The sequence below is a fragment of the Crinia signifera genome, chromosome 2 (assembly GCF_055691185.1).
Source record: "Crinia signifera chromosome 2, ASM5569118v1, whole genome shotgun sequence".
NCBI lineage: Eukaryota > Metazoa > Chordata > Amphibia > Anura > Myobatrachidae > Crinia > Crinia signifera.
The window spans coordinates 116,180,844-116,206,489 of record NC_139218.1 but is presented as its reverse complement, the minus strand read 5'-3'; the positions used below and the strand labels follow the sequence as shown (position 1 = coordinate 116,206,489).

Genomic DNA, 25,646 nt, shown 5'->3' with positions numbered 1-25,646 from the left:
CGTAAGTTTCTATTCGCATCGTTTGTTCATGTAAGAAGGATTAATAAAGTTAATACTCAACAAACTATTTTTTACACCAATCAGCAAGCACCAAAAGTGATATATGTACCTGCAATTAATAACTGCGCCATTGCCACTATGACTTCAACCAGGGCTAGGGCGTTTTCTACCCAGGAGCTATTGGCCTTGGTTGAGGTCATGGACCAGCGCCTGGGGCCCAGGGGCCCTTATGTGTAGAATCTTGACAATGCTGCCCGCCGGCTAATTTTCGCCCGGACCGGCGTCGACAGAAACCTGGGCCAACTTGAGCGGCGCTGGTCTGACCTGCGCCGGCGGCAGCCAGTGTTGCTATCCTCACTTCGCCGCCATATTGCCCGATGTAAGTTTTTATTTACTAGTATGACTGCGTTTTTTTGCAATGTTTTTTGTACTTTTTATAAATATGTTCCTGAGTATGGGGGTGTATATGGGGTGTATATGGGGTGTATAGGGGGTGTATAGGGGGTGTATAGGGGGTGTATATGGGTGTATAGGGGGTGTATATGGGGTGTATAGGGGGTGTATAGGGGGTGTATAGGGGGTGTATATGGGGGTATCAGTTTTTGGGTGTAGCATATCAATTAGTTTGCATGATAAATGTCTGAAATATAACAGCAATGATAATTTGGAAGGTTATGAGCATGACTAATGCGAATTTTTCTTTCCCCCTTTTTTATGAAACCCAATCTTCGATTTCTATGCCATCAACATGAACATTTCAGCACGGGCAAGAGCCCGCATAGAAGCCCGGGAGCAGGCAGCCCGGGACCAGGCAGCCCAGGAGCAGCCGGAAGAGGAGGAGGAAGAGGAGGAGGAAGAGGAGGAGGAAGAGGAGGAGGAAGAGGAGGAGGAGGAAGAGGAGGAGGAAGACGAGGAGACAATGGGTCAAGCTGGGGCCCACCAAATTTCCCCATCCCCTTCCCCCACCCCCTCCCCAACCCCCACCCCCAACCCCTCCCCAACCCCCCACCCCCTCCCCAACCCCCAACCCCCACCCCCTTAACAACTGGAGGCCCTCATTTAATTTATTTTTATCCCCCCCCCCCCCCCCCCTATTATGTTTGTTCAAAATAAAAGTGTATATTCTGTTAGAAATTGCCTGTGTTTTTAATAATAAATATGTTAGAGGGCTTGTAAGGGTAGGTACATACAGATGTGTAATGTAAGTTATATTTGTAATTTGAGGTGAGGGGTAATGATTGATGTGTGAATGTGTGTGTCTTTGAGTAAAATAACACATAGTGAAAATGCATGAATGTTTAATGTTGTTAGATTAAAACATCACACATAACATCAGGGTAGGTATACATGTTACACATTTTGGACAAACTAATTATGGACATAATTTAGTACATATACAGAAACACCAACATAACTTGATTTAAAAGTAACAGCAATATGGGGACACATAGATAGTGATTAAAATGCCACATTAGAACATAACAAATATACATGTAATGAGGGTTAAAATGTTGTTTTATTAGGGTCTTTATTAAGGTAGACAATTGAGTTAATAGAAAACAATAATTGAATAACAAATAGAATAATTAATTAATTGTCAGAATTGTAGTTGAAAGGCAAGATTTGCAGGTCCATATATGTGAAGGGTATGCCAGCGTACACGGACGTACGCTCACTCTCTCGAGCGGTGACATAAGCTGAGTTTTCCATTAAAAAACAATAGCGACCCGTCCGTGCAAGCTGGCGTACGCTCAGATTTCCGCAAGAAGTCGGCGGGAAGACGGACGAGAGACGTCCGTAAACGGTGGCGTACGCTCAGTTGTACGCCAGTTGTCGGAGTGTAAGGGCTGGTCCGTCCGTGTACGTTGGCGTACGCTCAATTGTACGCCACTCCCCTTTGACGTTGTTTCTGGCCGTACGTATGCGGCTGATTTGTGGTTGGACTTAACCCCAACGGCCGCGTACGGAGAGCGTACGTTGTTTTGGAACGTACGCACGTTTGGCCGCTACGATCAGAATAAGCTCCAAAGTAACTTGGTTTGAATTTGAGAGGAAAAGTTAGTTACATTAGGGATCCAGATTTTGTGGTGATTGTTTAAGCAATAAAAAATAGTAAATTTTTTAATAAATTTAAAATTCAATATTTAATCAACTAGTTGTCAGACAGTCAAGATATTTTGCAGAAATAGTTGTTTTAGCATCCTCTCTTAAATAACATTTTCCTAGAATTTGAGATGGGCGGTGGACACACCTGGTTGAACTGACATGGAATGACTATATTTCTGTCATTGTATTGTAACTTATTACATTTCTCTGAATTTGTATTATATTGTTATATAATTGTATTATATTGCCTTCAATAAAAATAAAAAACAAAAATAGACAGCAAGTTCCCAGCAAGTTTCAAAAGCAATGAAAGAGTTAGAAATCTGTTAAATGGTGTGGGTTCCCCCTCCACAAGCATAACCCGCCCTGGGCTTTTTGCCCTTCTTCTCCACTGGAGGTTTCTGTAGTCCGTGAGCTCGCCTTAGGACACCTTCGTTACGGTTTGACAGGTGTACCGCCCTAGTCAAACATCCCACTTGTCACTGTCTGGTACTAAAATATGTGGAACAAAATGAGTGGGTTTTCCCTGTATTTAATGAACCAGCAATGGTTCAATAAAAATGGGGAACAAATGGAGTTGGGGTACCCCCTATATGGAGAACCAGCACCGATTCTAGGTAGGGGGATAATGCCAAAGCCACACACTGGACAGGGTCCCCTGTCTGATACAGTCATCTCCCCTAATGGTCATCCCAGGCCAGGGATTGCAGGGTAAGTGGGAACCATCCCAATAAAGAGGGCTACCCCAAGGGCACCCAAGGCCTGGACTGAAACCTGGGGCTATCACTGGCACACTTGGTTTGTTTGTGCCGAGTTGATAGTATTTTAGTGAAAGGTAGAATAATGTGGTGTTTTACAGGAGAACTATTAAAGAACCACAAGTACCAGAATGCAGGGGCATTAAGGGCCCACTGGTACTTTTAGCCCCAATGTAAAATAAATATTGAAATAAATATAGGACAGGGGACCCCTCTCCATTTCACCCACATTTTTTTAACTGCTGTTAATCAATTTTACACACAGGCCTGCACAGATTTCACTGATCTGTGCATTCTTCTGACAAACTTGCACCTTGAAATGCAAGCTTTATTTTAAGCTGCAAGTTTTCCTCCAATAAAACTTGAATATTTTCGCATTTGTAATAGGCTATTACATGATGTGAGTTACAGGACGAACTTGCATCACACTGCCAGTTGATGCAAGTGTGAACTCGCACACTATTACATTTATCCCATAATGAGTACATTTTTCATAAACTGTTTGTACGTAATTAATTGGCAAAAAAGTATATATTTACATGGAATTTTCTGTTACTAATAGCTGGTGTTTTTGGTAAAAATGTTGCCTTTGGCAATTATTGAACATATTGTCCTGCTTATGAGCCTGATTCTGGTTCACTCCCAAAAGCAAAATCTCTCTTTAATGGACAAAACCATGGAGGTTATTCTGATTTAATCGGTCCCCCGCATGTTCGCACGGGGGACCGATTTTTAGCTTCTGCGCATGCGCAGGTCATGTTGTCACTGATTTTGTTACAGTTTATGATCCATGTGTATTGATTTTCCATCCTTCCATGTATACCTAGGATGCACTAAGAAGCAAGGAGACTGAATTGCAAAATGCTAAAATATCAGTTACTGGTATAATCAAAGAAAAAGAAATGCAAGTTAAAGAAATTGAAGAAATAAATGTCCTAAAACTTTCAACTCTACAATCTAAAGTTGACTGTTTGCAAGAAACTCTCATATCTGAACAGAAAAAGTAAGACTTTAAGGTTTAAATAAAAAATATATTGGCAAATGTTGGTTCTGCTTCATCTACAGTGTCTAGAAAGACAAAAAATAGGTCTATTCCCAAAAGGTTGACATGCAATAGGTCGACAAGCTCAAAAGATTGACAGGGTCAAAAGGTCGACATGAAAAAGGTAGACACGTGACAGTGTCAAAAGGTTAACATGAGTTTTTCATATATTTTTTTTTAAACTAGCTTGTTCTTCACCATTAATGTTGGCATAGAGAGAGAATATAATAGTGCCAAAGCATGGGGAGCAAAGTGATACACTAAATGTTGGGTCCATCTTGAGTTATCATCATTTTTGAAAACTCTTGTCAACCGTTCATGTGTCTAGCTTTTTCATGTTGACTTTTAGACCTTGTCGATTTTTGGACTCTGTCGACCTTTTGACCTTTCTCATGTCGACATTGAGCATGGTCACATGACATGAGGGGGTGTGGTCATGCAAAACTAGAGTTGTGTCTACATGACAATAGGAAGTGGCCACATTATACCACACACAATGCCCATTACACATTATGCCACATACCATTATGCCCCTTCCACATTATGCCATAATGCCCATTACGCCACACACCGTAATGCCCATTACACATTATGCTTCAAACCATAATACTTATTCAAAATTATGCCAAATCGTAATGCTCATTACACTGTATGCCACACACGTTAATGCCCATTACACAATATGCCACTCATTTTAATGCTTAATTCACTTTATGCCACAAGCCTTAATGCCTATTACATATTTTATCACACACCATAATTCCTATTACACAATATGCTACTGACATCATTTTATGTCCCACACACAAAAATGCCCCTTTAAAATGTTGCCCCACAATGAGGCTTCTAATTACTTACTGCCAGGGGTTTCATTGCAAAAGACAGAGCTTTCTGGTAATGCTATACACTCAGTATTGTATATTATACATTTTGCGCTCCCAATGGCATTTTAGTGCCGCTTACACACATATTGCCCCCTGCAGTGCCAGTTGCACACATAATGCCCCCTGCAGTGCTGCTTACACACAAAATGTATCCTGAAGTGCTGCATACACACATAATGCCCCATGTAATGCTGCTTAAATACATAATGCACCCACTAATGCCTCTAAAAGCTGTGTACACACGGTGCAATATTTTGCTCAGCAATATATTGCTCAGTGTCCCGATCAGAGATGGTCGCTGATGAAAAGGCGACTCTGCTGGGGGAGCCGCAGGGGGAAATAGCTGATCGCAGGAGCATGCTTCTGCGACCAGTGACCATTAGGGGCTGAACACGGGAGCGCACACCTGGCAATTTATCGCCAACAGCACATACAAATCACTGGCAATATGGTCACTCAGCAACCATATTGCCAGTGATATGTGCTAAAATTGCACCGTGTGTCCATCGCTCTTTTGGAAGCAGAGGAGAGAGCTAGTAACCCAACAGGTTCAGTGAGTTAACATCTTGGAGATATAAGGCGATAAAGATCTTTTGAGCCGTATCCTGAACCTGTCATTTCATCATAGGCAGTTGCACGGCTTATTACAATACTCAGCCATGCGCCCCACTCAGCTGTGAGCGCAGAGAGCTTTAGTGGGGAGATAGCTACAGTACGTGATATATCTATCATCATATACACGTATATCCTGCCTTAAACACCGTCTTTCCATAATAGACCATGCTCATGTGTAGTCAACTAACCATCCTGACAGAACCCAGCTCACATTAATCCAAGTAGATCAGAACGACCCCCTGGTTCTTTTCTATACTTCTGCATATTCCTCCAATATGATTCAAAGTTGCACTGCAGGTCAAGATGGTATTATTATTTATATGGAGACACAAGTGTTTCACAGCGCCGTACAAAGGAACATTACAGGGAGACAAAACTTAACATTACAGTAAATAAATAACAAAAATCAAGTACAGGTAAAATGAATGCCACAATTCAATACACATTACAGCTTAAATGTAAGTAGTGAAGACTTGATCATTGTGCTACTAGGGGCAGGTGGCCAAAAATGGAGACGAGTATGTGGACGAAGATGGTCACTAAGTGTTTGAGTATGGGAGAGCTGTGAGTGAAATGTGAAGAAAGGAAAGCTTTGACAACAGGAGGGAAGAGGGCTCTGCTCTGAAAGGCTTACAATCTAGTAGGAAGGGGAGACAGACAGATCACATGAGATGCAAGCAGGTGGGAGGTGGCTTGATAGCAGTATGTCACTGGACGCCTGCCTCAGCGCTGTTCTCTACCTTAGCCCTGGGGCAAGTTACCTGTCAGGGTAGTTACCTTGGAGTTTTCCCTGTTAGGGTTTACAACTGTATGTTAGGATGCTACATTATCTGCTGACTCTGTGAGTGTTGGTTTTCAGTGTATTTTCTCACTCTTTCTTCTTTACTTTCTGTATTGAATGTTGTTATGTGGTATTTATCCTCCTCTTTGGAAGTGCGTTTTATCTTCCTGCTCCCTTCCGGGCACAATCTTTATGACTGCCTGGGAGGAGAAGTAGAAGGGGAGGAGTTGGCCACACTATTTTTATATTTAAAGCGCCCATGCTCAAGGTGGTCGGGGGGGGACCAGTATCGGCAAGTGCATACACACTTGCCGATGCTGCACGCGTAGGGGCTGACGGCAGGGGGAACGATGGTCATGCTGTAACTGCAGCATGGCCATCGTTGACTTTGTCCTCCCTCGTCCGAACATGCTGAATGATTTGCGGGAGCGTGCCTCGTTAATGATGCGCAGTGTACACACTGGACAATTGTAAGGGAATGGGGACCACCTACCCTGCCCTACCTCCGTTGCCTCGAGCTGGAGTTGGCGGACGCGTGCGGAACTAGGCTTCGCCAATAATAGCCGCGTCCGAAGGAGCTGGTTAGTCCAGCTCCAACCCCGATGCCACCTGGTCTTGAGAGTGACAACGCGCCAACCAAGGCCAGAGGAGAGCAAGGGGACAACTAACTGACCTGACACTAAGATAGGGGTCCCCGGATTCCCCGAGGGATGACGATACTAGGCGGTAACCCTTATAGGGCGCAACCATGCGTAACGATGGATCAAGGAATAAATGGCAACAATGCCTGCGAGATGTAATATAAGAAAATAGCAACAATGCTTAATGAGATGTACTATAAAGAAATGTGCCAAATAGCAGGAGGGAACACCGGGTGACCCCTGACTTATCTGGAAAGATGACGGTATCACAGACAAGCCCCTCCAGACTTCTGAGGATAGTAAACTCTCACAGCACGGCACTCCTTGAGAACCAGGGTACGGCAGGACCAAACCAGGCAAGGCAGACCAGGCGGGGAAAAACAGGGATTCTCCAACAGGATCCAGGACCAGGAACACGATCTCAGCAACAGGCTGAAAGAACGCTATAACCGGCGTCTGTGTGAGAGAGACGCCGGCTTATATTTGAATTAGCCGCCCCCTGTGGCGACATCACTTCCTGTCCACCCTGCAGAGCCTTCCCCCTGCAGAGACGGCCGGAGCGGAAGTTTGGGGCGTTGCCTAGCAACGTCCCCGAAGCCTCCTGGTGACGCTCGTCGGAGGATGGCCGCCGTCCTAGCAGCGTAGACGCTGCCGAGGGACCTGGACGGCGGCGACGCCAGGTACGGCGCCTAACAGTACCCCCCCCTTGAGGAGGGGTCAAGGGACCCCCAACCCTGGGTTTATGGGGAAATTCTTCAAAAAAACTTTTCTTAAGAGAAGGAGCAGGGAGCTCGTTGTCCGGAATCCAGGATCTCTCCTCCGGGCCATATCCCTTCCAATGGACAAGAAATCTGAGCTGATTGCGAGTCACCTTGGAATCTAGAATCCTTTCTATCACAAACTCCTTGCGACCCTGGACAAGGATAGGTGCGGGTCTCTGGCGCCTGGGCTGAGAAGCCTGTTTGAAAAGGGAGCAATGAAAGGTATTGTGAATCTTCATGGTCCGGGGCAGTTGGAGCCTGAAAGCCACTGGGTTGACTTGACTGATAATCTTAAAAGGACCAAGAAAGCGGGGACTAAGTCTCTGAGAGACCTGGCGAATTTTAATGTTCCGGGTTGAAAGCCAAACCCAGTCCCCTACTCTGAACGGACAGGGCCTCCTGTGCCGATCGGAGAACCGTTTGGCAGATGCCGATGAAGCAAGAAGAGCTTTATGAACCTTGCTCCAAATGGTCCTTTTCTGTGACAACCAAGAACCGCCTCCAGAAGATCCGGGATCAAATGAATTAGCTCTGGGGTGTTGACCAGAATTACAAAAAAATGGAGACATCTTAGAAGCTGAATGCCATGCATTATTATATGCAAACTCCGTGAAAGGCAGATCCTCCGTCCAATTATTCTGGCACTTAGAAGCGTAACATCTTAAAAATTGCTCGAGGGTTTGATTGACTCTTTCAGTCTGTCCATTCGACTGAGGATGATACCCAGAGGATGGACTGAGGTTGATGCCCAAAGCCGAACAGAGGGACTTCCAAAACCTGGCGACAAACTGTACCCCCCTATCCGAGACAATGTCCATAGGGAGCCCATGGAGGCGAAAAACATGCAGAAAAAATAATGCAGCCAATCTCTGGGCTGAGGGAAGACCGACAAGAGGGATAAAATGAGCCATTTTACTGAAGCAGTCCACTACCACCCAGATGGTATCATGACCGGAGGAAGAGGGCAGATCAACAATAAAATCCATGGAGATATGGGTCCATGGTTTTACGGGACAAGATAAAGGAAGAAGTTGACCCGTGGGTGGGGTGCGGAGGGATTTGTTTCTGGCACAGACCTCGCAGGATTTGACAAAGGATTCCACATCCCCCCTCATAGATGGCCACCACACCAAACGAGAGATTAAATCCAACGTCTTAGCAGTACCTGGATGACCTGCAGTCTTGGCTGCATGAAACTCGACAAGAACCTTTCCTCGGAGTCTGGAGGGAATAAACAATCTCCCCGAGGGGGTGAGGTCGGGTGCCTCCGATTGTGCCCGTAAGACTTTATCTTAGAGAGTCTGAGTGATACCAACACAAATCCGGGAAGATGGAATAATGGTCTCAAGCGCAGATTCCCTCTCCTGAAGACCCAAAAAACTCCTAGACAAGGCGTCTGCCTTGGTGTTTCTGGAACCTGGCCTGAATGTAATACGAAAATTGAATCGTGCAAAGAATAACGCCCACCTCGCCTGACGGGCATTAAGCCTCTTGGCATCCTGTAGATAAGAGAGGTTCTTATGATCAGTAAAAATGGTCACCTGAAATTTGGCTCCCTCCAACCAGTGCCTCCACTCCTCCAGAGCACACTTTATGGCAAGGAGTTCCCTGTTCCCCACATCGTAATTGCACTCCGCAGAAGAGAATTTACGAGAATGGAAGGCACAGGGATGTAAAAGACCATCCTTGGGATCTACCTGCGACAGTACAGCCCCAATGCCAATGTCAGAGGCATCTACCTCCAAAATAATCGGACGGTCAGGATCAGGATGACGTAAGATACGAGCTGAAACAAATGCCTCTTTGAGATGGCGAAAAGAATTACGGGCCTCTGTAGACCAGAAAGCAGGATCTGCACCCTTCTTAGTGAGTGCAACGATGGGCGCAACAATATCTGAGAACGCAGGGATGAACCTGCGATAGTAATTCGCGAATCCCAGAAACCTCTGGACCGCTTTAAGAGTGGTGGGCTGCACCCAATCCATGATAGCCTGAACCTTGGCAGGATCCATACAGAACCCCTTCCGGGAAATAATATAGCCAAGGAAGGAAATACTATGAACCTCAAACTCGCATTTTTCGAGTTTAGCATAGAGACAGTTCTCTCTGAGTCTCTGTAAAACCTCTTTAACATGTACCCTATGTTGTTCTAAAGAAGAAGAAAAAATCAAGATGTCGTCCAGATAAACGACCACAAAAATCCCCAAAAAATCCCGGAGGACGTCATTAATGAAGTCTTGAAAGACCGCAGGGGCATTAGCCAACCCAAAGGGCATTACAAGATATTCATAATGACCAGTGTGAGTGTTAAAAGCGGTCTTCCACTCATCCCCTGCTTTGATTCTAATCAAATTATAAGCACCCCGGAGATCGATTTTCGAAAATACAGTGGCAGAGCGCAGTTGATCAAACAACACGGAAATCAAAGGCAAAGGGTAAGAGTTTTTGACAGAAATCAGGTTAAGTTGTCTGTAATCGATACATGGACGTAAGGTCCCATCTTTCTTGCCAACAAAAAAAACCCCCGCCCCCACAGGAGACTTTGAGGGACGTATAAAGCCTTTCTTTAAATTGTCGGCTATATACTCCTCCATAGCCTTTGCTTCGGGTAACGACAAGGAGTACAAACGACCCTTAGGTAACTTCGCCTGAGGCAGTAGACTGATGGCACAGTCGTATAACCGATGGGGTGGTAACGTCTCTGCCTCCTTTTTGGAGAATACATCAGCAAAGGAAACATAAGGAGCAGGAAGCAGAGGATTGGAGAAACTTGAGACCCTGACAGGGAGGTGTAGACATGAGTCAGCGCATGACCCACCCCTCCGCAGCAGTTCCCCAGTCTGCCAATCGAAATTGGGATTATGTAATTTCAACCAAGGCAAGCCAAGCACCACAGGAGCTAAGGGGCTATGGATAACAAAAAATTCTAATTTTTCAGAATGGGTGGAACCTATGCTTAGGTCTAACGGCACGTCTCCTGGTTAGATAAGCGAGACGCTCCAATCTGCATTGGTTCTTCAGTCCCGCCCACCATCTCTCCCCCTGCATCGGCAAGAGGGCAGGAAGGCAACTCTCGCTCCGAACGCCTCTCCCTGATGCGTCTGTCGATGCGTACCACCAGCTGCATCAAATCATCTAGGGAGGCTGCCGCCGGAAACTGAACCAGGAAATCCTTGACCTGATCTGCTAGGCCAAGACGGAATTGGCTCCGCAGTGCAGGATCATTCCAAGTGGTATCCCCAGCATAGCGACGGAATTCGGAGCAATAGGCCTCTGCAGTACGGCGACCTTGTCTTAAGGCCCTGTGAGCTTCGGCGGAGGCTGCCTTATCGGGATCATCATACAGCACCCCCATAGCCGTAAAAAAATGCATCCACAGTACTGAGCTCCGGGCTATCTGCCCCTAATCCAAAGGCCCATGTCTGTGGATCCCCTTGGAGTAGGGAGACTACCAACCCAACCTTCTGGGCCTCGGAGCCAGAGGAAATGGGCCGGAGACGGAAATATAGTTTACAGCTCTCCCTAAAATTGAAGAATAGTTTCCGGTCGCCAGTGAAGCGGTCGGGTAAGTTCATTTTAGGCTCTTTTACTGGTTGGGGTATAACAGGGGCTACTCTTCTGACCTCCTCCTGTGTCTCCACTCGCAGGGACAATTCTACCATCTGCTGCGTGAGGAGACGGACCTGGTCAGAAAGTACTTGAGCAGGACTCCCTGCCGTGGGATCCATGATGAATGTAAAAAACAAAAAAGAAGCACAATAACTGAGCAAAAAGAAGATCCACCAGAACTGCTGAGGATCCTAATATGGGCCGGTTATAATGTAAGGGAATGGGGACCACCTACCCTGCCCTACCTCCGTTGCCTCGAGCTGGAGTTGGCGGACACGTGCGGAACTAGGCTTCGCCAAAATTGGCTGCGTCCGAAGGAGCTGGTTAGTCCAGCTCCAACCCCGATGCCACCTGGTCTTGAGAGTGACAACGCGCCCACCAAGGCCAGAGGAGAGCAAGGGGACAACTAACTGACCTGACACTAAGATAGGAGTCCCCGGATTCCCCGAGGGATGACGATACTAGGCGGTAACCCTTATAGGGCGCAACCATGCGTAACGATGAATCAAGGAATAAATGGCAACAATGCCTGAGAGATGTAATATAAGAAAATAGCAACAATGCTTAATGAGATGTACTATAAAGAAATGTGCCAAATAGCAGGAGGGAACACCGGGTGACCCCTGACTTATCTGAAAAGATGATGGTATCACAGACAAGCCCCTCCAGACTTCTGAGGATGGTGAACTCTCACAGCACGGCACTCCTTGAGAACCAGGGTACTTCAGGACCAAACCAGGCAAGGCAGACCAGGCGGGGAAAAACAGGGATTCTCCAACAGGATCCTGGACCAGGAACACGATCTCAGCAACAGGCTGAAAGAACACTATAACCGGCGTCTGTGAGAGACGCCGGCTTATATTTGAATTAGCCGCCCCCTGTGGCGACATCACTTCCTGTCCGCCCTGCAGAGCCTTCCCCCTGCAGAGACGGCCGGAGCAGAAGTTCGGGGTATTGCCTAGCAACGTCCCCGAAGCCTCCTGGTGACGCGCGTCGGAAGATGGCCGCCGTCCTTGCAGCGCAGACGCTGCCGAGGGACCTGGACGGCGGCGACGCCAGGTACGGCGCCTAACAACAATATTGTTCACAATATTGTTCAGAAAGCCCCATCTGAACGATATTGTCACCAATATCGTCTAGTGTGTATGGGCCTTTAGTGTACTTTTTTTATCTTTACATTCTGCATCTTAGTTGCATCAGAGATACAGAAAAATGTAGGTCATAGTTTACTACATGTAACCAGACTGAAATGTTAACTACTACATTGTCATTGTCCCCATTTCGGAGGCAGAGAAGAGGAGACGTTATCTCCCAAGTAGGGATGTATTGTTATTTTCTGCACTCAGCGCCGGGTATAGTGATCAAACCATTTGTATATTTTTACATTACCTTTGTGTATATTGTCATAGTTTAACTGTGAGCAATAAACTCTACTTTGCTTAATGAAAAAAAAAAACTTTTCATCTCCACCAGAGGCATAAAAAGAGACAAGCCCACTAGTGATTAAAAAAATTTCAAAACATTTCATTAAGCAATAGTAAAAGCCATTCTGTTTGAAAAATCCCAGTACAGAACTTATCATTTGTTAAAACAGAAGGGAAGTCCTAGCCATGATGGTCATACCCATGTGAATATGCCTTTCTCAGTGGTCCAGACACAAGTATACGTAACATCAGAGGGAGAAGGAATCTTGATACTGCTGCACCAAAAGTGATGTTTTGTGACCTGGCCAAAGTGTAAACAAAAGAAAAAGATGTAAATAGAAAGTGCATTGGTAGAGTGACTGCAGCATGTACTATCTACAGCTGAGCACCATAGTATTATATATTCAGCACCAGAAATGTAACAGTGGCTGTGTTTATTTAATGGTGGTTGCTAGGCAGCCTGCTAAACGTGAATAAACATCACATCCCCTATATAACAATAACATTGACAACCAAAGATCTTGGTTACATATATGGGCAAATACATGGGTTAGCCCTCAAGCCAACCCCCTACAGATTCTCTTAGTATTGCGCATCCCTGTTGCTATATCTAGGTGCAGGGAACGGCACCCCAAAAATCAGCATAAACCAGAAAGCCCAATGAAGCACACCAGTGAAAAAACTAAAGTGTAATAAGTGTTAGTAAGTGAAAGAAGCCAGTACAAAAGTGATTAAAGAAAGTGATGAATGTAATCAAAATTTTAAAGGAAAAGTGTTGGGGATGAGATTTTTAGTTAGTTAGAGAAAATTGGGTACTTATGTAATATCTGGGCTCCCGGTTTTCTTATGAGACCGCGTCCCCTCGCGGGGCTCGCTGTGCTCGCCACGCTTCGGGCACGGTGGCTCGCTACGCTCGCCACACTATATAAAATCAACTCCATGCGTAGTTGGATAGTAGGGGTATGAAAAAATGGGGTGCATTTAACATGGGAGCCCAGATAATACATAAGTACCGAAAATTGTTAAATAGTATGTAATAGTGTGCCACTTCAGATTACTGGTATCATTCAGTGTGCTGGGAGAAACAATGTGTTTTTTCTTACTCAGTATTTCCCCTCCCATTTATGCACCTAAGCGATATCACTAAACTGAATGAGCGTCTGCCAGTATATATTTCTGTTGTTAGAGGCATAAGGGAGATAGCATTAGGGGGAGGTGCTGGTCCTGACATGCCATATGGAGCACTATAGGGTTTCTATAGGTAAGACGCTCTTAGTTTAGGTATATTAAAGTAAGAGCAATTATTGTGGTTTTATACTAGTTAATTATAGGATCCAGGTTGGGGCTAACATGTGTTTGGAGTGTGGTGCCCCTGGATTGGTGTGGCTGGGTGGCTCTGAGGTGGCACACTATTACATTCTATTTAACACTTTTCTCTTACTAATAATCTCCAGTGCATTGTTAATGGCCCCCTTACCCGTCAAGGACCCTGAGAATATAAGGAGAGGTTGTAAGTGTCTGCTGGGAGGTATGTGCTTTTTAATGGCTCAAACTGGACAAGCCACCACATAATGTTGGACCAATTTTGAGAATGGTAACCACAAACAACACCTAGCTACTAATTCTATGGTTATGTTTATACTTGGATGTACAGTATACAGTAGCCTAAGGCTATGCACACATTACAACAATGAGATACGATAAGATATTGTATACATTTTCAGTTTCTTTCCTGGACATGTTATATCTTATGTACACACAATTAGATTTGACATAAGATCATAATATGTGCATAGCATCACCCAATATCTTACCATCAAGCCTGCTCTTCAGGACTATCATACAATGAAGCAGATGTATAAAGGTGCATTTTGGGGGAGAAGGGGTATCAGTGCATTTTATGTGTGATTATACCGCTTCACAGCCATGTATGACGGGGCCAGTGTGCACTAAATGACAAGGCCAATATGCAGGGCAAACGAATGAATGGTTAGCAACGCCGAACGTTCAGCCTCCTGCAGCTACCGACTCTGACAGCGGCAGGGTGGCGATAACCTAGCCCCACAACAGAGACAGTTCTGTCCTTGCTGCCAACTCCAGGCTGCGCTGGAGATCTCAAGTAAATAGCGAGATCTCGTGCATGCTCAGAAGAGTTGGCTGTGCACTGTCAGCAGGAGGGGGGAGTTTATGCTCCCTCTCTTCATGGGACAAGATGTTATTACATCTTGTTGGTGTCCCTTCCTGCTTCGCCCCATTAACAAACTATAATACATCTACCCCAATGTCTCATAAGATGCACGGGAGTGCATATCTTACAATACCTTGTGTGTACACATTATAAAATATCATACGGAACTGAACTAAATGGTAACAATCGTGTACAATATTGCATAATGTGTATGGGCCCTAAGAGAAAAAAATAAGTCAACAGAATCAAAAATAAACCGCGTAACTCCTTCACAAATTTGAAAGATATTGAAAGACAAGTTGAATACAAAAGTTTAACAATTGATGTTTCAAAGTTTAGGTTAAATCAGATATAATTTTCAAAATATAGTTCTGCAGCTACAGTATATTACTTTAAGAAGTATTCTTTTTTTCAGATTAGAAGAAAATGATATTAAATTGAAAATGGCCACCCTGGAAATACAGGAGAAGTCTTTAGAACTTGGTAAGATATAAGGTTAGACTGCAACATTTCTGAATAAATTATACTTGTGAAGCCTGACTTCCGCAATAACAGCATTCACTACTGTAATGCCATAGCAATGCCATCATCTTGGATTTCAGACTTGAGGATTTACCAGCGTATTGTAGTTGTGCTTTTCCGTGTAACTATCTCAGGCTGAAACACAATATCACCTTATCACCTCTTCTTTTCATGTCTAAATGAATTTTTTCCCTTTATGTAACTAGTTTATGTATGCACTGCTTTCGGCAGCACCATGGAGCATTGTATCATCTTACATGTCGATTGTAATAATAGTAATGATGACATACGGTACATCTGTATTAAATAACAAAAGATAAGTTTAACTAATTATATGCTTTATATAACATGTGACCCCCCTTGTGTAGGTTTTGTCTTTTTCTTTTTTTTAAATTGGTATTATGGAGACAATGGGCAGTATTCAACTGCACGTCGAGAGCAGCTCAGTGTAAGCTATTTTGCTTATGCTGTGTGCTCACCATGCTCCGTGTCCGCCGCCAGCCCTCCCTCTCCCCCTATTCAATGTGTCAGGGGCTCGGTGCCCCTGACGGCGAAAATAACCAAATACGGCGCACCAGGAGGGAGTGCGGCTCTCTCAGGCAGGACAGGGCCTCGCTGCTGCGCCGCGCATCCTTCCCAAGTTGGGTGTGGTGTGCGGGTTCCGGGCTGGCTCTCCCACAGGGACTGTCAGCAGTTCTGCACCGGCCGGAGGGGGCGTGTTCTGTGCCTGATGTCTCAACTCCCTGCACTGCTGCGGCTTCTCCGCTCTCCTCCTGCCTAGGGTCTCGGCGAGGAAGGGGTTACTGTGTTCCGCCAACTGGGACAGACTCCAGCCCAGTGGCTATCGTGTTAAATATTAGCAGCAGCACTGGCAACCGGAGCTACTTCCAAACCCACCCCTTCCCTGCCGGTGCAGGAGGGAGAGGGCATAGATGCTGGTCACCGCAGGCAATTAGTGGGTTAAATAGAGCCAGTCACTGAAAACATGGAGCAAAAAACAAAAAAAAAAAAAAAATATATATATATATTAATGTGGCACTGTAACGAAATAAAATAAGATCCTTCAAATAATAAGTAAACTGACTTTTGTAGACACTAAAAAAAATTGATAAAAAACATTTATTTTTTAAGTAGTAATTTTAGTTCACCTAAAAAAGATGTTGAGAGCAAAACAGCAAACTACACCAAAAAAAAGACCGACCGCCATTTTCCATTTTAGCATTGAATACACTTTTGGCAATTTACACTAAACTCCCCATAGATAAACAACAGGGAACAGCGGCGACTATAAAACGGCAAACAGAACGATACTCGCTGTTCAATATGGCGAGCGAAGAGCATTGAATACTGCTAAATGGATGGCCAGCATATAGACTAAACAGGGTTTACAATGGAAGTTGGTAAACAATAGAAAATTGTGCAGATGGTCTTCTTTGCAGACAACATAATTTGAATTTACAATATAAGGAAAGGTTTAGGTATGATATAATAACATTCCACAAAATAGGTTTACCACAAAGGTTTTACATTCTGTAAAAGGGTGGTTATATATTGGTTATATATTTTTCACTGTTTTTAATCCATTTTCACAATAGTAACTAATGTACACTTCACTTTTAAAAAGAAACGTATTTGCTCATAAACTTAACAACACTCATTTATTTTTTTAGAGGAAATTAGAAAGAGAAATGAGAATCAGAAAACAGAAATGAAAAAAATTAAGTTTGATTCGGTAAGTTAATACTATTAAATGACACAATTCCGAATTTTACCTTTAACTGTGCATGTGACTTAATTACTGCAGCATTAATTTTATGGGGATTTCTTTCTTTTTTAACATACAGTATTTCATTGCTTTTAAGATATGAATAGGTGAGTGTCCTTGCTGTAACAGGCATATGTGACATGTTATCCTTTGAAATCATGATCTGGAAATAACCAGGGATGATTTTTGATGAGATTGCAATTATAAGGGGTGTGACTGGAAATGATACCTTGTCCACATGATAATACATTAATCCCCTTTAATAATCCCCTATAATACATAAAATACACATAAATACACCTAGATCCTTCTATAAATAAATTCATATGCCTCACCTCAATAATCGATATCCTACATGGGGCTGAACGGCCTCAATCGGGACCGATAGACAGGCCGCCCGTCCCTTCTGTGGACAGTATCCTGCGCCGCCATGTTAAATGCAAACATGCCGGAAGTCATCATCACCCACTTCCCTATTCTCTGATTCAATGGAGGCCATAGCTGCCGGGCACACTGTTGGCACATCTCTCCTGATAGATCACACACGCCAGATATATATAGTGTATTATTTCCGCCTTGCGGAACATGGAAGTGGGTTTAACTCTGAAAGGCCTATTTGTTAGGGTTCCACCTCAGTAGAACCCAGATCTGAAATATTTAATTTAATTCCTATTTATGAACGTTTTGAGAAACACAATAAGAAAGGAGAAAAGTACTTATTTGGAAGAGACTCTCACAGACGGCACTCTGGCAATGTTCCTATATATTTTATATTATTGATTCTCTTTCTTGCACAAGATAAAAATAGATAAAGACACAAGGGACCTGATTATAAAGAAACAAAAAAAGTTGAAGCGAGGTCATGAGTTTTATAGAAAAGGTGAGCATAAATATAACAAAAAAGAATCCCAAAAAGATTTCAATAAAAAAACTCAAAGAAATTAAAGAAAAACAATGAAAGAATAAACATAGATCAAGTGGAGGAATTTTTTTGAGTGATATTGAGGAGGAGAATGATTGAACACCCTGGAGGAATGATAAAATTGCAAATGAGAAGGGATGACAAACATTTTAGACAAAATCATTATAGAGACAACAACCAAAGGTGGAATCGCCACTATACTTGCCAAGACAACAGACCATATACTGTAGGTGAGAAAGAGAAGATTGGGTATATCCTAGGAATACCTATAGGAGAAATTTCAGACCTTCAGGAAGGAATACAGGAAAAACATTTTCTCACTGTTAGGATCCGTAGAGTCCCCGCCAACCCTAACTCCGGATAGAATTGACGGACGCGTGCAAGGGCTAAGGCTTCACCTATAATAGCCGCGTTCGACAGAGCCCGTTAGTCAGGCTCCGCCCCCGATGCCACCAGGTCTTACATGTGACAACGCGCCCGTCAAGGCCAACGGAGGACAAGGGGAACAACTGACTACAACCACAGGCGAGGACTCACAAGACTAGAAGATGATAGAATCTTGCCACAAATGGCACTGGGAGTAACAATACTCCAGAGATAGTATTTTAACAATAAATGATATGTGGGAGTAACAATACTCAAACGATGGTATATTAACAATAAATGGCGTACAGGAGTAACAATACTCAAAGGATGGTACTTAACACTAAATGGCATACAGGAGTAACAATGCTCAAGGATGGTACTAAACAATACTGAATAAACAGGTGCAGTAAAGATAAGGATAACCCCCACTTATCTGAAAGATGAAGATACAGAACAAGAAGGGTAACCCTCAGCAGCAACACGGGAAAAGGCACTGGAATGCTGGAAGCAGGGCAGGAACCAAGACCAACAGGAACCAGGAAACCGGGAACACTCTGACCAACCAAGGTAGAACTATCACCGGCGTCAGACAGTAGTGCCCGGGACCTTAAATAGGGCGCCAAAAGGCGTCCCCCGCAGCTGCTGCTAATCAGCTGTGAAGGGCCTGCAGACTGTCCCCTCCTCCCCGCGGCCGCCTGGCGTCCCCCGTCGCCTAGACAACCGCTGCGGCAGGGGAGGAAGGAATTGTGAGAACGCTGCCGGGCGCGCGTCAGCGTCCGGCGGAAGTGCGGGACTGATGACGCGACGGCGTCCCGGCTGCCTAGCAACAGCCGGGGCGCTTGGTGTCAGGATTGCAGGAGCAGCGCTACTCGCGTCTGCATCCGGCGGAAGAACGGAGGAGATGACGCGGCGAAGTCCCGGCTGCCTAGCAACAGTCGGGGCGCGTCGCCCACGGAGTACTGGAGCAGCGCTGCCTGAGCCGCTCCTAACACTCACCCAAATAAATTTGGAATATTAAGGGATTAAGGGACTTCCCAGTATACAATATGGAGAAAAGATCTAGAGGGGGGCAAAGAGAGAAAGAAAGAAAAGAAAAGCACAACATAATTTTTTTTTTACCATATTTATTACCATATTTTTACCATATTCTATTGAAGGAGGAAGAAGAAATCCTCAAAAAGAGGATGAAATTCGCACCAGCAAACGATATTGAGGAATATTCAATGTTTTTTGAGAGTCTGGCTCACCGCTCACTGTTCTGTGTCCCTGTGATCTCGCTGAAGCGCTCGGCACTTTTTCTCATCTCCTCATTTCTGACTTCCTCAGTATTCAACATGTGGCCAGCTCGCCGGCCCCTTTTGCGAACTTAGCATAATTATGCGAGTTCAAATGGGAGTGCTGTAACTGGAGAGATGTGTTTTCTCCTGCTCTCCACGTGAGCTGGTCAGACTGGGATATTCCTGAGCAGGGTGTTCATCTCAGCAGCGTGTTCCTCGCATTTGTGGACTTGTATTTTTTTACAAAGGTTTAGAAAGGTTAATGTTTTGTTCAGTATTTATTTTACAACAAATGGCTGTGTGACTATTTTAATTGGGTTTGTGCAGACAGGTGTATTTTGTTCTGTTTGGCCTTTATCCTTGTGTTGTACTTTTGGCATTGTTTCTCCAGGGTAGCACACCCTAACACTTTATTAACATTTATGTTTTTTCCCTATTGTATGTATTATTTTAATCACACCTTCACCTCCCTACATAGCACTTATGTGCTTCTTATTTAACACCTACTAACTTTCATTTGTGTGCTGCCCTGGAGTAGTCAGCCTGTGTCGGCATGTTGGGGGCCCACACCCCAGACCCATACCCAGTGTTAGGGACCCCCAGTGACAGAGACGCCTTGACGTACGGCCTGGGGGCTTAACCCTATATCTGCAGATATATGCAACCAAGATCTCTGTATTATCTGTTTATTATATGTATATTTCTCATTCAGTGTGCAATAGGGATACAAACTGTTTTTTTTCCTAACCAGATTTACCCCTCCCTGTTGGCACCTGAATGACAGACCTCTGATTGAGCAGCTTACCAATAAAAGTGTTGTGCATTGTTTCTTTGCCCTGAGTTTTTATTTAATTTATTTTATAATTGTTAGCGTGTTTAAAAGCTTGTTTGGGGGTTAGGGGCGGGATGTACTATTACTCGCATTTCTGTAGTGAAGTGTAGTTGTTTTTTTCGTGATTATTTCGCTCTCTTTTTGCGGAGATCTCCGCGTTATGTACTAATTTTTTTTCCTATCTTCATGTCCGCGTTAACTCTGCTATCCGTCGGAATTTTTTTTTTGTGCATGCGCAATGACGTTTACTCCTGTCATGCGCAGTTGTTTCTGTGTGCTGCGCCGCGCGGGTTTCTCTCACTCCCAGGTGCCACCTACTCTGCCCATCACCAACGCCCTACCACCCCTCAGAACCTACTGTGCCCATCACCAACGCCCTACCTCCCCTCACCCCTAGCACCTACTGTGCCCATCACCAACGCCCTACCTCCCCTCAAAAACCTACTGTGCCCATCACCTCGGCCCTACCACCCCTCACACGTGCCTATCAATTCAGCCCTACCACCCCTCACCCTAACAACATCCCTTGCCCTAATTTAACAATGACGACACCTTAATCTGCTTCAAACCAAACCCCATTTTGCAATTTGGCATTACCTCAAACAAATAATCCATACAAACATCACATTGCCCTCATTACCCTAAGCCACGGCTATCCAGCAAAATGCATTCTAATGAGATGCCCACAAGACAACCAACACCCCTATTAACTCAGACAAATAAAAAAAAAAAAATTACCTTCTTGTTTAATATATTTGTGACACAAAAAAACCCCCATGAGATAAAACAGTGTATAACGCCTGAAATACAAGGCGAATTAATACCACACAAAGCTGAGCGCTGCGAGTGTTAGTACATCACACAGGCGCTTCAGCTACACAGAGATGAATGAGGGAATCTGCCGCGCCGGAAACTCCGCAAGAACAGAAGCCGGCGGAGTTTTTTTTTCAGCAACACAACGAAACTTGATTAATACATAACACGAAGCCATTGCGGACGCGAAACATGGATGTCTACGGAGCGGTAAGCGTTAGTACATCCCGCTCTAGGTGAGGAAGAAGAGAGGAAGCATGGGAAATTACTAGGAGCATTCCAAAATGATTTCTTATTGGTTACCATTAAAATAACCTATTCAATTCCAAATCAATTAATAGAGTAGTACAGCATTATGGCACTTGCAATAAATACATTACAGTACATATTTTTAATTTTTTAAAACAAACAAACAAAAAAAGGACAAATTTAACAAAGATGCCGAGGGAAAAACGGAGAACCTCTCCAAAAAAAAAAAAAAAACTTACAGGACTCGCTATTTGTGCATTGTATAGACTTTTTGAGAGACACACTGAAATCCCCATTGAACAAACACAGCAAACAACGGGGAGAAGCGTTTGCTTCGCAAGATATTTTCTGTGAAGTAACAGAGTTGAATACAGTGAGGTACAAAATATGTTAAAAAAGTTCTCTACTCTCAAAAAACCTGCATACTCGCCATTATAAACGGCGAAATAGGAGCATTGAATACATGCCATTGACTTTAACACATTTGTTCATCAATTCTCGAGAAAGCTTACAGTAAAAAAAATTCTTTAAGATGAAAGAAAATGAGGGCAATAACAGAAGTGACAAACTTTAAGAAAAAGTCTAGTTTTAATCCAGTTCTAGTTTTTAATCCTCAAAACCTTCGAAAACCAGAATTTTGTAACACCTGGGTAACATACGAAACGCAAGCCAGGATATCGCCAAAATGAAAAACTTACCTCAGTGGCAAGACACTTCCATACAAACCATCGAGGGACTCGCCATAATATCCAATTTGTTGGACTTGAAAGAATTTTCCTTGGAATCAGAGGAGGAGACATCAATAGGAAACGCTTGAAATGTGAAAGCTGGTGGATCTTCCAACTGGGGACGCTAACCCCAGACTGTCTTATTAAATATAAAAGCTACAGTCCATATCTCACATAAAACTATTTCAAATCTCCATCTTCCTTTTCTATAAATCTACTGTGAATTTTCCTTTTTTTTAATTCAGAATACAACTGACTTCTTCTGCTGTAAAATATTTAAAATACTTAAAACAAGATTAAACATAGAAAATTATGAATACATATTTTTTATCTCTCTCCATTCTTATCTCTCCATATTTATCTTTCTTCTTTATTTTTATCACTTTTTATGTATACCTCTTTCTCTCTTTCTCCCTCTTCCCTTCCCTATTACCTCATTAAACACAATGTGTAGGTCAATTTATATAAAATTAATCAACATACACAGATATCTAACATCAGGTATAGGGTATTCCATCAGTCCTGGATAAGAACAGATTTATGAGCTAATCAACATAAAATTAATCAATAAACAATCTCTGAAACTATGGGGGTTATTCAGGTTGATTCGCAAGGCTGCGAATTCGCAGCCTTGCGAGTCCACCAAACACCGCCCGGCGAACAACCCCCCCGCCGCCCCCTCAAAGTGCGGCTTCGCCCAAACAGCTGCGAATGGATGTTTTGCATAAACATCCATTCGCATGGCTCGGGTAACCACCCACATCTTTCGATGGTCACCGACCAAAATTAGAATTCTGTGATAATTTACGTAATTGGACAGGGACTCTGTCGCTAGAAGGCAGCTGACTAGGCTTATGTCCAAAGAAATCCTTCAAACGTAAGGATCTAGAAAAACGATACAAGTCAATTTGCCATTGAATGGAATCATGAAAATTTGTAGGGATAAAAGTCAAACCTTTGGAGAGGACAAAAAGTTCAGTTGCTGTCAACAGAGAGTCTGTCAGATTGAATACCAAATCGTCTATTCGGGATTTTTTGATGATGATCGACCTCTCCCTCTTGTTCTGTTTCCCCCTCCTTGTACGGTGGGGGAGCCTTTCAGTCCTGCCAGGGTTACTGCCCAACGTTGACGTACCACTAAAAGGGCCACTGTGTCATTAATGTTAGTTTGGGCAGAATCAATGTCACTCATAGATGTACTGGAGTTATTAGGCACTGGACGTGGTGGACGCCCTTGTCGGTTCCTGTAGGTCTGTGGTCTGGGTTAAACGAAAAATTAGGCTTACATTGTTTCCTTTAAGGAATACTATATTATGGGGAGGTTGTTAGTGATAATGGAATTTATTAAGCCATATACCCATTTCGAATTATAATGTTCATCTGTTAAGTTTTCTTTACTTGATGTTTGTTTTATCGAAGGTCTATTTAACTATCGTTCATATAATAGGACTTGGTCCTTAGCATTTCTATTTGACCTTTGAAGCAACCAGCATGTATTTTAATATTGTTATTATTCTTGTATGTTATGTAATTACGTGTTAGTTATTTTTTCATTTACATGCGGGATAAGATCATGTGAACGTTTACGTCATCTCATCCCACCTGCCTTGCACGCTGTTGGTTCTGAGTGGAGCCTCGGCTGCAGGTGTGGTGGGTGGGGTAGATGGAGGGGTCCCATCTGATTGGTGAAGGTGCACCTGATGTAAGATTAAAGGTTTACTGTGCAAGTCATTCTGTGTATATCCCTGACGACGGGAGGTGGAACTCCCGAAACATGTCAGAAAATAAAAACTGAACTTCATTTACAAAGTCTTATGAGTGCCGCTTCATTCCTTGAATTATATATATATATATATATATATATATATATATACACTTAACATCGGCACTCACCTTTCCTAGTTTTGGGGTGCCCTATGGCTTGTGACCACATTGTTTAAACAGACATTGGATGGGCTCTGCACACACTAAATTAACTGATAATAAATAGTGGAGATTTGGTTCATGAATTGATCAATGCATTTAATCATTTATATATATATATATAAAACCTTATCCAATACTTAAAGTGCACCCAGCTCTGTTGATTTGTGACTACGGAGTGCCGGCATACCGTGAACTGTATATATATATATATATATAACAAGATATGGGGGGTCAGCTTTCTGCGCTCTAGAACTATGGAGCAGCACCTCTGAGGGATCTTCTGTTAGGTAAGATCCAGGGAATAGAAATGAAAAAAGAAAGTGGGGTTTCAGAGGGCGATAATATATCACAACAATTTTGATAAAAATTTTATTTATTACAACCTCAGTAAAAATTGTCATAAAAAGCACCTCTTAGGGTGTAATGTTTACACATAAACAATGAAAATAAAACTCTGGTGAGACATTATGATTCGCAATTGGAACGATGACACTGGTGGTATAGTCAATTCAGAATGGAAGGCCCAACGCGTTTCGTCATATTCATGACTTCATCAGGGGCAGTGAAACAATTGAAACGACTGCAAATCATAATACAAACAATAAATACATATGTAAATACCATTCAATAAGAATTTTTTAAAACAAGATACTTCAGAAGGCAAAAAACAGGCTTCAGAGGAGGAGGAGGAGGAAAAAAGGACAAAAATGGTCTAAACGTGAAGATGTCACCATTGAAACCCAAAATGGATGGAATCACCAATTCAAGGGAGGATGAAATTATGTGAAAAATTATAATAAAACCACATACCTATAATATTCAGAAATAAGTATCAAGTATCCAGAGTGAATTTCTCAGCAATTAGCCAGAATGATGGCACGATTATTCAATAAGAGCTATATGCAAATTTAACAGTACATAAGTATATGGCCATTTGAAACATGAATAAAACATATTCAAAATTGAGATCCTTTTACATACCCGATGGGTTTTGATTTTCTCCAGCAATAAACGATACTGGGCTCAAATAAGAAAATAGCCCGTACAATCTAATGGTAGGATCAATAATTGGGTTTTAGCTTATTGCTAAATATATGGATATCAATAAATAGCATTCCGAAAAAAATAAATAAAAAAAAAATTCCATACACTCTAATTGTTAATCGACTCTAAATGTAATCAGTCTAACCAGGATTTATAAATCTAGCATGATTATCACCATAATTATAAAAGGTGCATCCATTACAAAGTAACTGGTATAAACAACAAGGTATATATAATATCAATTAAACAGAAGTCCAGGGGCAAATGGTCCCTGCTTGTATAATATGTAAGCTCAGTAAAAAAGGAATGGATCACAATCCCATAAATGCATTACTTACATTTTAGTTCTGTGAAGAGATGTACACCGCATGAATCCACCAGAGTGAATGATTA

At 43.1% G+C, this 25,646-nt stretch overlaps 1 protein-coding gene across 8 annotated transcripts in view; it reads left to right on the top strand.

The window, feature by feature from the left end:
* SYCP1 (synaptonemal complex protein 1) overlaps positions 1–25,646 on the top strand; it is a 276,938-nt gene that overhangs the window by 114,385 nt on the left and 136,907 nt on the right. For all 8 annotated transcript variants that reach the window (XM_083172734.1, XM_083172733.1, XM_083172735.1 and 5 more), the window contains exons 13-15: positions 3,692–3,867; positions 15,225–15,292; positions 17,002–17,063. In XM_083172734.1, coding sequence (XP_083028860.1) covers positions 3,692–3,867; positions 15,225–15,292; positions 17,002–17,063 — 306 coding nt within the window. The remainder of the gene's footprint in view (positions 1–3,691; positions 3,868–15,224; positions 15,293–17,001; positions 17,064–25,646) is intronic.